Below are 12,969 nucleotides of genomic sequence, written 5' to 3' on the forward strand. Positions count from 1 at the left end.
CCATATCTATATGGTATATCTATATCTATATATTTATTATTTATATTATATATTATATATTATTAATATAATATAATTATATTATATAATATATAATATTATAATTAATATTAGTTAATATAATAATAATTATTAATTATTATATTATTAATAATTATATATTTATATAATTATAATTAACAATTAATCATTATATTATCATATATATAAATTATATAAATTCCTATTCTCTCTACATTCTCTCTCCCTCTCCTCTCCCCCTTCTCTTCTTCCTCCTCTCTTCTCCTTACTCTTCCTCTCATTCTTCTTCTCTTCTTCTCTTCCTTCTCCTTCTTCTTCCTTCTTCTCTTCTCTTGTTCTTTCTTCCTCTTCCTTCTTCCTGCTTCCTTCCTCTTCTCTTCTCTTCCTCCTCTCCTCTCTCTTCTCCTCTCTCCTCTCTCCTCTCTTCTCTCTTCTTCTCTCTTCTCTCTTCTCTTCTTCTCTCCTCTTCTCTCTTCTCCTCTCGTCTCCTCCCTCCTCTCTTCTTCTCCCTCCTCCTCCTTCTCTTCTTCTCTTCTCTTCTCTTCTTCTCCTTCCTTCTCCTTCCTTCCTTCTCCCTTCCGCCTTCCTCTCTTCTCTCTTCTCCTCTCTTCTCTCTGCTTCTCTCCTTCTTCCTCTCTCTTCTCTCTCCCTCTCCTCTCTCTTTCTCTCTCTCCCCCCCCCCTCTCATACCTCCACCTATCTACATATATATATATACACACATACACACATATACATACAATGGAATATTACTCAGCGATCCAAAAGAATGAAATCTTGCCATTTGCAACAATGTGGATGGAACTAGAGTGTATTATGTTAAGCAAAATAAGTCAGAGAAAGACACATGCCATATGATTTCACTCGTGTGTGGAATTTAAGAAACAAAACAGGGGCGCCTGGGTGGCTCAGTCAGTTGAGCGTCCGACTTAGCTCAGGTCATGATCTCACAGCTCCTGAGTTCAAGCCCCGCATCGGGCTCTGTGCTGACAGCTCAGAGCCTGGAGCCTGTTTCAGATTCATCTCCCTGTCTCTCTCTCCCAACCCACTCGCATTCTGTCTCTGTCTCTCTCAAAAATAAATAAACATAAAAAAAATAGAAACAAAATAGATGAACAGGGGAAGGGAAGGGAAGGAAAAATCAGATAAAAACAGAGAGGGATGTAAACCATAAGAGACTCTTAAATACAGAGAACAAAGAGGGTTGCTGGAGGGAAGATGGGGGGGGTGGGCTAAAGGGATGATGGGCATTAAGCAGGGCACTTGATGGGATGAGCACTGGGTGATATATGTAAATGGTGAGTCACTGGGTTCTACTCCTGAAACCAATACTACAAAGCATGTTAACTAACTTGAATTTAAATAAATTTTGTACTCTAAAAAAAAAAAAAAACAAAACAGTCACAATAGCCAACAGGCCACATTTGGCGTCCAGTATAAGGGATTTTCCAGAAATTCTGTGGTAGATTAGACAGAGAAGAAATAATAGCTCTACTGAATGAGACCCTGACTCAAGTTCAGATACCATATGACCTTCATCAGAGACAGAGAGAGACACAAGAGCCTAATGGTCTGTACCTTCTAAGGCTTGCGTGTGTGAACCCAGGGTAAATCAAATGTAGAATTTCTTTAGCGTTTATTTATTTATTTATTTACTTATTTATTTGAGACAGAGAGACAGAGAGAGAGAGAGAGAGAGAGAGAGAGAGAGAGAGTACGAGTGCACAAGTTGGAGAGAGGAGCAGAGGGAGGGAGAGGGAGAATCTTAAGGGGGCTTGATCCCAAGACCCTGGGATCATGACCTGAGCTGAAATCAACAGTCAGACATTCAACCCACTGAGCCATTCAGGTGCACCTAGAATATAGTCTTTATAGCTAACATTTGATAATGTCAGGGCTTCCTTTCTAGTGTTTACAAGTGGTTTGTTTTTAACTCTTATTAAACCAGAGACAGGGATGTTATCTCATTTTATAGATTCTCTTTTTCTCTTGTTAATCAGCCAACAAATATTTGTTAGGCACCTACCATGTACAGGGAACAGAGTATTAAGAACTTTGAGAAAAATTTTTAGGTTGAACCATATGAAATTGCCAATACTCGACCATTTTTGACCTGAAAAAAGAGGCAGTTTCCTATGGTTCAACCTAAACTCAGTTGTTGATAGCCTGAGGGGAGAGAAAGGATACAGAGAGACACCAGAGAGGCTGGCCAGCAACAACAGGTACAACAACCACCACCCCACCCCACCCCAGCCAGATAAATGCGGTAGGTCTTCTGGAGAAGAGGGAGCAGGATGAAGGAAATGGCGATGGGGCTGGGACAGTGGGGCTTGAAGGACGGAGAAAGTCACTCATTTACCAAAATGGCTGCTTGAAGGGTGAGCAGACACAGGGAGAGGTGCACGCCCGGGGCCGTGTGTGGAGTCGCGAGGCATGATGAGGAGGGACTGAGGAACTGAGGCTCGAAGGGTGGTGGGAAGGTCAGCAGTCTAAATGGATTTCATCATCTCCGTTGGACAGGATGGAGCTCCTGAGCACTTAGGGATTAAGAAGGAAGAAGAGGTTAGGAACAATGAATGGTTGAGTGAAGGAATTATGGGAAGATAGTGTGGTCGAAAGTTGCGATGAGAAAATTGACCCAATTCTTGGTGGCTGAGAATAGCCAGTGGTGTATTAGGGACGGATGAGGACCTTAGGAAGGAAGAGGTGGTGTGGAATTGAGAGAGGTGGGGCTACATGAGAAAGGCAGGAGCAAGTGATACCGGTGAGGAAGGCATGTTGGTATCATGGATGAAGTGGAATTGGCTTAACTAAATGTCAAAAAATGGCAGAGTTTTGTCTAGAATTTTGAAAGAAAAAAAAATGTGATGCGTGAACCACATCCAGGCAAGCAAGCGTTCTTTTCCAAGGGCAACAGAAAGGCATTTGGGGACACGAAAGGACTCAAATGACATTTTTCTTTTCTCTCAGATTGATTCATCCAACACCATTAAACAAATACTTACTGAGTACCTACTACGTGCCAAGCACTGTTCTATTTCAGTTACACCACTTAGCCAGACATATACCCCTGCTCTTGTGGAACTGAATTCTAGCTGTGAGGGGTGTGTGTGTGGGGGGGGGGGTGTGGGGGTGTGTGTGTGTACAGATAATAAATAATAACCATAGCAAATAAGTGAATTATCCACTATGTTTGAAATTAATAAGTACTAATTGAAAAAAAAAGAGATCAGAATAAGGATGGTCAGGGTAGGCTTCATTGAGAAGCTTCTAGATGACCTAGATTACAAATTCTGTATTTTGCAATATCCATCATGCTGTTAATTGACCTCATTACATTTTCACTTTGGCAATTATGATTTTTAGTCATTTTTGATGAGGATGTTGGCTAAAGATAAAATTATTTTCTAATACCACCACGAAACCAAGCAAAGTCCACAGCAGAACTCTTTCTGCTAAATATTTTTCTACAACCAGTACGACCAATTGAGCACTGATCTTTATTCACCCAATTTTGGTCCGTGCAATTTTAAATACAAGAGAATTTTTTAAATGCATATGTCCTTCAGATAATTCATATCCATTGTAGAAAATTTGGGAAACATTAAAAAGTGTAAAGAAAACATAACAGTTCCAATTGCTCGAAATGATTTCTAGATAATTTTGTAACCAACATCACCATCCCCACCAAAGAAATTTAAAAAGCAGCCCTAGCGATCTACCGCTGAGAAGTCAAAGGCTACACCTGAAGCATGAGTGGACCTTTCTCCAAGAAGAGTTCCAAAAGCTTGTTAGCAAAGGTCATGTCCCATAGCCTCTAACACCAAATACGACCACTGTGATGAATTGTTGTGATTTAAATGCTATTTGGATATCTACATTCTGCCTAGGCAAATGTTTTAACTGGTTTCATTACTTCGAGGTCATTCCTTCCTTATTATTCTTTACTATTCACACACTGGAAGGGACCTGCTTATCTTTGTAGAAATGGATCCTGTTAGCATCTAAATCCCATCTGTGCGTGAATGAGAGTTCAAGGTTGACATCATTTGAAGACAGTGCCTCTGTGGTTCTACAAGCAGATGGGGTCTGGAAGCTTGGGTTACTACTGGCTTCATTTAGATAACAACTTAGCATATTATTTTTCCCTTTTCATTAAGATCATTTAACAAGCTGTACAAAGGTTCTAAGCATTTTACATTATTATGCAAAGCAGTTCACCTTATCTACATGTATAATAATGTCTGACAACGATAATATCATCCTTAAATGGTTGCGCAGAAAGTGCAGCTCTGTGCCAGTGTTTCTGAGGCCATCAGGGCACAGAGGTCTCCAAACTTGGTGGGGCTTACACTGCTGGAGAGGGGCAGCGCCCAGGCTTACTCCCAGGGCAGATGCCAAAAGGGTTTAATGACCATGGAAATAGGACCACTGCCTCCTTGGACTTGGGGTTTCCCCAGGCCATGACCTATTCTTGGAAGGCCACATGCCCTCACCCATCAGGAGGAGCTGGAGTACAAAACCCTGGCCCTCCGGTTCCTGACTTTGGCTGCAGAACCTGGTCCCCAAGCTGAGGAGTTGGCCAACTGCCTGCCCCCTGGGGAGGAGGCCATGCATTTTAAAAAACTGTCAAAATGAGCTTTAATACCAGCTGTCGGCCTCATCCATCTTCAGTAATAACTTACTGTCAAGTAACAGGATCCTCCAAAGTTGGAACGTAATGAGTCTTTCCGCTTAGCTCTACGGCTAGGAGCGGTGATAGGAGAAATGCACATGGAGGTGAAGGCAACTAAAGCTTATTCTTTAAAAAAAAGACCAATCTAGTCATTCAGAGTCTGACATTTCTCTCTTCATGATCCAAAGAAAGGGCATGCTATCGAAGGTGTGTGTTGTCAGTAATGTGGAGCACAGAGGGGTGGGCGTAGGTGACTTTCCAAAGGTTCAAGCAGACTACAACAGCATCTGAAATGTAGGCCCCAAACCACCTTCATCCGAATCTCCAGGGAGCATGTTGAAAATGCAGATGCCTGCCCCTTGCATCCTCTAAATGAAAATCTGAGTGGTTGAAAAACTGCATGGAACAGCATTGTCGAATGGTCGGAACTATAAATCTTCCAGTTCTGTCTTTGGAACAGCAATGGCCAGTTTCCTGAAAGCAGTGGGAATACCGTTTGTTGAAGAGGGCATTATGGACTGAATGCTTGCATCATCCCCAAATTCACAGGGGAACACCCAGCCCCCCAATATGATGGCATTTGGAGGTGGGGCCTTTGGGTGGCAATTAGGTGATGAGGGTGGTACCCTCACAAATGGAACTATCGGCCTTGTAAGAAGCCAGAGAGCTAGCTGGCTCTCTTTCTGCCATTTGAGGAGACAACACAGTGTGGAGGAGGTCTGCAACCAGGAAGAGGGCTCTCCCCAGAACCTGACCGCAATGGCACCCCACTCTACCTCCGGCCTCCAGAACTGTGAGAAATCAATCTCTGTCGTTTATGAGCCACTTGGTTTATGGTAGAAAGTTATAGTAGCCTGAGCTGATAGGGGCAGAGGTTTTCTGAACACTGGTTGGCCTATTCAATTTTGGCCCCATACTTAAGGACTCTTGTATTGCCAGCTCAGGCTAAGAAACATAAAGGCTTCTTCACATGAGACATGGAGGGTGTCCTCTACCGCCCTCCACTCCTGCCAAGGAGAAAACAAAGTTTTCCCCGAATTTTTTTAGGGATGTGCATTTGTCAACTACTGAGGTAAGAACGTAAGGGGAGTATGGTGCTCAGTACGGCCAAGTATGGCCTTGGGACCTGGGCTTCTAATGAAAGATGGGTCACATGTTTAGGATGAGGAGTTTCTTGGAACAGCATGTCCTTGAATACCTGAAGAGTCTAAAAAGTGGGAGTGGGTTGGCACTGACACTGCCCAGTAGGGACCACACTGAGGGTCTCACGGAGCCAGAGCTCTGCAGTGGGGCCCTCTGAGGAAGCCCATGGCTGGTGGATACACCAAAGAGTTCCAACAAATGAGGAAAAATGTCAAGGAGATTGTGGGACACACAGCCAGTCTGGCACTGATTGGTGTTGTGTAGCACGTCCTACGAAGTTGGTCAAGGGTCCTACCCCAGTTAGTCCTCACACGGCCCTGTGAATCACGAAGATGGCGGGCAGTCCCATTCGCCAGTAAGCGAACATGTTCAGAGAAGCATACTCGCTTGAAGCCACAGGGTTAATAAAGATAACGCGGCACTCCTCCCACACTCGGCTTTGGCGGCAGCTCCCAAGTCTGTAAGTGGGACACCGCTTCATGGGAGAGCAGACAGCACGCCCGCAAGGTGTTAACACCTGAAATGATTGTATTCGTTACACGAATCACACACTAGCAAGTGAGTGTGGCTGAGTTCTCGTGAGAAACGGCCCAAACCAGCCCTGTATTTACCCAACAGTTTTATTTTAAGAGAATACTTCCAAGCTTTTCTACCCTCTCTCACGGTTCTAAACTTTGGTCTTAAATTTATCGGGCATTCTAGTATGGGGTGGTAGAAAGGGTACCAAAGTAGTTAATAAAGCAGTTGACACATACGAACCAAAGACAAAATTGTACTGGCACCAAAAATACTGTTTGGAAATGTCAGTTTCAGTAGACCTAAAGATTCTAATTATAATTTAAGACTATAATTTGTGATGCACTTTGGGAGAAAACACAGCCAGTTTTAGCTCCCTAGAAACATGATTTAATGGCATCTGGCCTAAGTCACGTGCGAGGGCTTGGTAGTTCAGTACGGTAATTGAGCGGGGCTGTTGATGAAAAATGAAGGCACATTTAATGCAAACAAATGAGCAGAGTCACACAACTGTAAGATGACTGACCTTTATTGTCCTTTGCTGTCTGTGCAGAGGCAAAGGAACGGCAAGGCAGGGTGCGCTTGGGAAATCTCGGTCTTGCAGGAAGGTGATGGCAGAAGTCCCACCTGGACCGAGGATCGGTGGTCCACACTCCAAACCGCGTGGGGACTCTGCCCTGGCTGCCTTCCGCCACTGTCAACAGGCTCACACTGGGGCTATCAATCCACCCTCCACCGGGCCACCTGCTGCCACACAGGGATGCTGGAACCTTTGTAAATACGAACCCTCATCTACCCCACGCAGCTGGAGGACTTCCCATGGTGGTTTGGGACAAGACTGACGACGACTGTCAGTTTTAACTATAAGCCTTAAAGCAGTTGCTGAAGCCAAAATGTGTATCTGTCTTGTGTCCTTTAATTGCTGGTTTCTTCCTTAATTGCTACGTGTAAATCCAACTCTTTTAGCTATCCAGACACTCATTATACACAGGGATTTTAAGCATCAAGTCAAAATGGAACACACAACAGTGAGACCTGAAAAGTCAGAAGGACTTGTTATTTCCAGGGATAAGGTACTCTGTACCTACACGTGCTTCGTCTAGACTAGCGATCCACACCACTCACCTGGATATATATTCTGATGTAATGGGGTACCCCAACTCCAGGTACCAGACCCCAAACTTCTAATTTATATCAAAGGCAACAAAGAGATACAAATCAACTCATAGAAAACAGGAATGGCAGATGAAGAGCAAACTCTCATGGGTGAGAGTATCTTATTTCTCTTGGAAGCCTTCCTTCCTGGGCTGGTGTTGGAAGGTTGTACCCCTGAAGCCTGATCTCTGGGTGTGCAACCCTGCCCTACCACGTACCAGCCATGTGACCTTGTGCACGTACCTCATGCCTCACTTCCTCCATCTCTGTAAGGGGGATGAGAACAGGGCCGTCTCATGGGATTGTCATGAGGAATAATAAGTGAGGACGCATAGATGGAGCGTTGAACACGCACTCGTAATTAGCTCGCGAAGGCACAAATCCCGTTTTCCAGTGCCTGGCACACCGCGACCGTTCGAGATTCATTTACCGATTGAACAAATGAAAGTGAGACCCGGGTGAAGAGAGAAAAGCTGCAGCTGAGAAGCGGGGCTGACGAACATTTAGGAAAACATTGTGTGACGGATAATTTCCAAAGAGTAAAGTTAAGACCAGGCTTGAGATTCTGCTTTCTCTTGGAGAGTTTCACTAATTCAAATTTATTATTTCAACATACAAAGATGTGGTGGTAGAAAAAGAAAACACACAAATAATAAATTTATTAGCCTCCTCTCTAAAAATGTTTCCCTGTAGGCACTGAGTGTTCAGTAAATGCTAGAGCGACTACTTCCCCGTATTGAGTCTGAGTTTTCCCAAAGATCAATACACACATAGTCTTCTCATAATACGTTTTTTATTACAATATCCAAAAAACTGAGTATGCAAGTTCAGGAGGTCTCGAGACCCCTTCTTCAGTTGTAGGAATGTGCCATCTCAAGACTGTATATTTCAACTATAAAGAAGTTCAAATGTAAAGAAAAAAATGCAATTTCTTCATAAACATTCTGTGTGTCTTTTACCTACCAATCACATATTCTCTTGTAAACCCTGAAAAATTCCCTGTAAAGCAAATAGTTCTTACACACACACACACACATATATACACACACACATCCATGGATGTGTGTGTGTATATGTGTGTGTGTGTGTGTGTGTGTGTGTGTGTGTATATATATATATGGTGTGTGTGTGTGTGCGTGTGTGTGTGTGTGTAAGTGTATGGTAGCTCCCCTTCCCCAAAGATCAGCTGTTTTCCTTAATCATCTGTATTAGTGTCAACAAATGGCTACGGATACATATTACTTTGAGAATTAAATACATAATTGTGAAATTTAAACAAGCCGAAGGGCAAAAGGAAAAAGCACTATGCGGATGGCACATCTGGGGGGAAATGACCACAACCTCTGTCTTTCGGAGTCACCGGTCCGGCTTCTGCAGACGGACTTTCAAGGAAATTTCTTTTATTGCAAGCATAGCCCCGAAGGCACTGGAGTTTCCTCGCGACTGTCTCATCTGGTGGTTCTGGTGCTGCTACCCGCAAGCGCGTCCACTCTCCCTGGACAGTCTGGGAGCCATGCAGGGGCGAGGGGCACGGAGCCAGGGCCGGGGACCTCGCAGGTGCCGCCTGGCCGGAGAGGGAGCCCAGGGCCTGCGGACCCCGCGTTCGGAGCGTACTGTAGTTCACATAATTAACGGCAGCTTTGGTGCATTCAAACCGTGCCCGATGTCTTTTTCATGAGGGGTTCTGTCAGCGTGAACAACCCGAAGGCTGTTTTCAGTTGCACAGGAATAAAGTGAAGGAACGTTCCTCCTCGCCTCCCGAGCCCTGAACCTGGCCGGGAGGAGGGCGGCTGGAGAGTGGGTGGCAGGGCGCGGCGCGGCAGAGGAGAGAGGCGAGTGGCAAACAAACCGACCTGCACGCGAAGATGAACGAGGCAAAGGAAGCCAAGAGACGATGATGAACCACCGGACGGAGCGGAGCCCGCTGCGGGAGGGCCCGTGAGCGCGGCTGCTTCTGGGGGCCGGTCCGCTCGGCTCTGGGGAGGTGAGTGCGGCCCCGAGGGCCCAGAGGTGGCTGGGGCTGTGGCAGGGGCCGTCACTGCAGCGCTCTCACGAGGTAGAGCTTCTCCCCGTGCTCGCTGGTGAAGATGGGAGCCTTTTTGTAGTGTTCCACCAACTCATCCATGGTGTGAAACCGCCGCTGCCCGATGCAGTAGACATTGTCCACAAGCTGCACCTTGAAATGTTTGTTCTTCCCTGATGCTTTCAGAGACACGGAGAAGTCACTGGGCTGGGGAGGAAACAGAACACGAGTCAGGGTGGGCCGCGCGCAGGAGATGGGGGATCGCCACCACCCGCGAGCACAGGAGCCCGGTCTCCTGCGGTGTCTTCTATGACACCTGACGCTCAGGATGACCCGGAGGCCATCCAGGGTTCACGCGTCCGGACCCCGAGCAAAACTGCATTTTGCTTAGTACAGCTTTGGTGCCAAATAGATTTTAGTGTGAAAACCGGAGACTCAAGAGACTTGCATCTTTTCAAATTTCCCAACCTATTTGGGATAAACTGGGAATCTGTAAAAAGTGGATTTGCATATAGGCAGCAGCTAGAGATTTCCTTTCTGCTGACTATCAGAAATTAAGCCATCAAAAATGTTCAAATTCTAAGCTATTTAAAAATAAATACTTTAAGAGCAGTTGAAAACTCTGGCTTGCATTTTAAACATGGTTGGTAATATCCTGGGGGGGGGTGGGGGGGTGACTGTACTATGGTTTAAGCACAAATTTTCCTGAGAAACATTTAAATTTGTGATTATGTCAGTGCCTTGCTTACCTTTGAATACATTTTTAGAAAGATACCATTATTTTTATTAAAATTGGTCCTGCCTCTTCTGAGGCACTAAATAGCTGGCAAGGCTGAGGAGGGAAGTGGAAGGAGGCTCGCCTCCCACAACGGCCTCAGAATAAAACCCTACTGCCCACCACAGCCCATCGGGGCTGTGTCTCCTGGCCCCTATGCCTACAGATCAAAATGAAGGAGATGAAAGTATGTCCCACCCCTAGTGCCATTTTTCACATCTGTTCACGTTGTTCTTTGAGCCATCCTGTCCCCCCACCTTGGACAACTATTCCTGTAAGGCTCAGCTATAAGGTTTTCCACCTGGGGAAGCCTCCCCATTCTCAATCAAGAGAAGTTCTTCCACCTCGTCTGTCCACATAGCATAAAGCAATAGCTTCCAGTGGCAGAAGCAGAGTGCATTCTAGTAACTTCTCTGTAATAAATAATTTACACGCATGTCTTATTCCTTCATTATGCATTAGGCCAGGTAGACCATGTCTTCTCCACTGCCATATTTCACCATATTTCGCCATACAGATGGTGAGTGCCTACTACAGTTCTTTTTTTCTTTTTTTAAAGTTCATTTATTTATTTTGAGACAGAGAGACCATAAGCAGGTAAGTGGCAGAGAAGAGAGGAAGAATCCCAAGCAGCCTACACACCACCAGAGCAGAGCCCCAATGTGGGGCTCGAACCCATGAATTACAAGATGACGACCTGAGCCAGGATCAAGACACTTAACCGAGTGAGCCACCCAGGCGCCCCAAGGCTACTACAGTTGGTGACTGAATTCCTAAAGCAGGATTCAGTGTTCCCCAATACCCAGCACCTTCTTGCTGCTGAGGACCCACCCAGCTTTGTGTCCTTCCCACGGGGACAAAATGAACAAGCATCTCAGCCATTGTCTCTTACACAGAGTTTACAAACATTTGATACAAAGTGTGCCAATCTTGCAAGACAAGTGGAAATCCCATGAAGTCAATGACAGCTCAGGGAAATGGATGTCTGGGGACATTCAACTCTGTAAAAGCACCTCGGGGCTCACCCACCAGTCACAGCTGCTATCATAAAAGAATCAAGAGACAATTGTATTCATAGTTTGTATTTATGTATCCCTCAGTCTCAAACAGACCAAGCAGAAACAAACCTTTGAGGGAAAAGCCCCATCTTATCTCCACGCTTCATCCTAGGGCTTGATGTCCCAGAGGAACATCAAGTGGTAACAGGGTGAACCTTCAGGAAGACACAGGAAGAGTTCTCTGCGATTCAGCCTCAGGCTACATGTGATTTTCAGAATCATGGCCACTAAAGGGTCGGGGGTGGAGAGGAGGACACAGAACTTGAAGAGCATTTCCCACACCAGACCTCTTAGAAACAAATCATCACGAACCCTGATGTCACAGATGATCCGGTCAAGCCACCCTATCAACGTAATATTCTAAACAGCAAACAGCACAAGACGGCGTTGGTTCTAAGCAATCACTTGACTGCATAATTCTCAAATCATGACTGTTTCGCAGGACCGAACTAGATAGATGCAGCCTAGCGTCAGCGTCCTCAGAATCATCGCCCAAGCTGGTGGCTGTGTACTGTTCTAAAAAAAGAACGGAGTGAAGCAGGTGCGGCCTGACGGGTACTCCACGCGTGAGCGAGGCCTGCGGTGTTGGCGTCATCGTGGCTGTCACAAGTTATTAGTCCTAGCGGATCAGGACACCACAACCGCGTGCGACAGTACATACAAGTTATGAACCACTCAACCCTCTCCTGAGGGCTTCACGTTTTCCTTAAGGCAAGGTTTAGTTTCAAGCTTCTAGTAAATTTCATTGAAATATATGTACTCTGGGACAGGAGTCTGTGTCTTTCGGAGAAGACAGAAGGCCACCTCACCTTTACAGTTTAGCACAAGCGGGGCCCTATGCTGGTTTTATAGATACTTCTCAATTCACAGAGCAGCATCGTCGTGGAGGCGGTACATGAGTCAGGGTCAGTACATGACAGACCCAATTTTCATTAAGCCAAATGACCAGATGACTTTCTGACCAGGGAGATTTGCTTCTAATTTAAGCTCCTTAATGTAACATCATGGCGCGTCACATGTATGCGTGTGTTAACGCCAGTAAAACTGATGCAGCAGAGAAGGTAATTGTTAATTTCATGGGCTCTTGAGCAGAAACTAAGCTTAAAGTTAAGGACACAGAACGAACCAAGTTTATGTCAAGCAGGAATGCCGAACATTTGGGGCATTCTCAATGCATCCTGAGTAGAATTTCCAATCTACGAACTAAAACGCAGTTACATGTTCTCACAACCAGCACTGAATGAAGCCTGAAGAGGAGCTAGACCAGTGGCTCTCAAGGTGTGCTCCCGAGACCAGTAACGGTGGCAGTGTCACCTGGGAATCAGCCAGAAAAAGCAAATTCTCAGGCCTCGCCCCAGACCTGCTGCCTCAGAGACTCCAGGGTGGGGCCTAGCCATCTGTGTTTCATTGAGCCATCCAGGGGATGCTGAGACAGTTTGAGAACAGAAATGAGATCTGGGCCAACTACCAGCAGCGCTCTCAGATGTTCAGAGCCATGAGAAAAAGATATGAACATGACTGATGGGCTAAGTAGCCCCTCAAAGGAGGGAGCTCCATGGCCAATCTCACCTCCAGGCTGTGGATGCCTTCCTGATTCTAAGGA

The 12,969-nt window shown here is 45.5% G+C and overlaps 1 protein-coding gene across 4 annotated transcripts in view; it reads right to left on the reverse strand.

Moving 5' to 3' along the window:
- Window positions 1-8,284: 8,284 nt before the first annotated feature.
- The window catches only part of NCK2 (NCK adaptor protein 2), a 153,292-nt gene continuing 148,607 nt past the window's right edge, over window positions 8,285-12,969 (reverse strand). For all 4 annotated transcript variants that reach the window (XM_030310303.1, XM_030310299.1, XM_030310301.1 and 1 more), the window contains exon 5: window positions 8,285-9,740. In XM_030310303.1, the coding sequence (XP_030166163.1) occupies window positions 9,546-9,740 (195 nt within the window). In that variant the 3' untranslated portion in view covers window positions 8,285-9,545. The remainder of the gene's footprint in view (window positions 9,741-12,969) is intronic.

The sequence above is a fragment of the Lynx canadensis genome, chromosome A3, assembly GCF_007474595.2.
Source record: "Lynx canadensis isolate LIC74 chromosome A3, mLynCan4.pri.v2, whole genome shotgun sequence".
In the NCBI taxonomy this organism is placed as follows: domain Eukaryota; kingdom Metazoa; phylum Chordata; class Mammalia; order Carnivora; family Felidae; genus Lynx; species Lynx canadensis.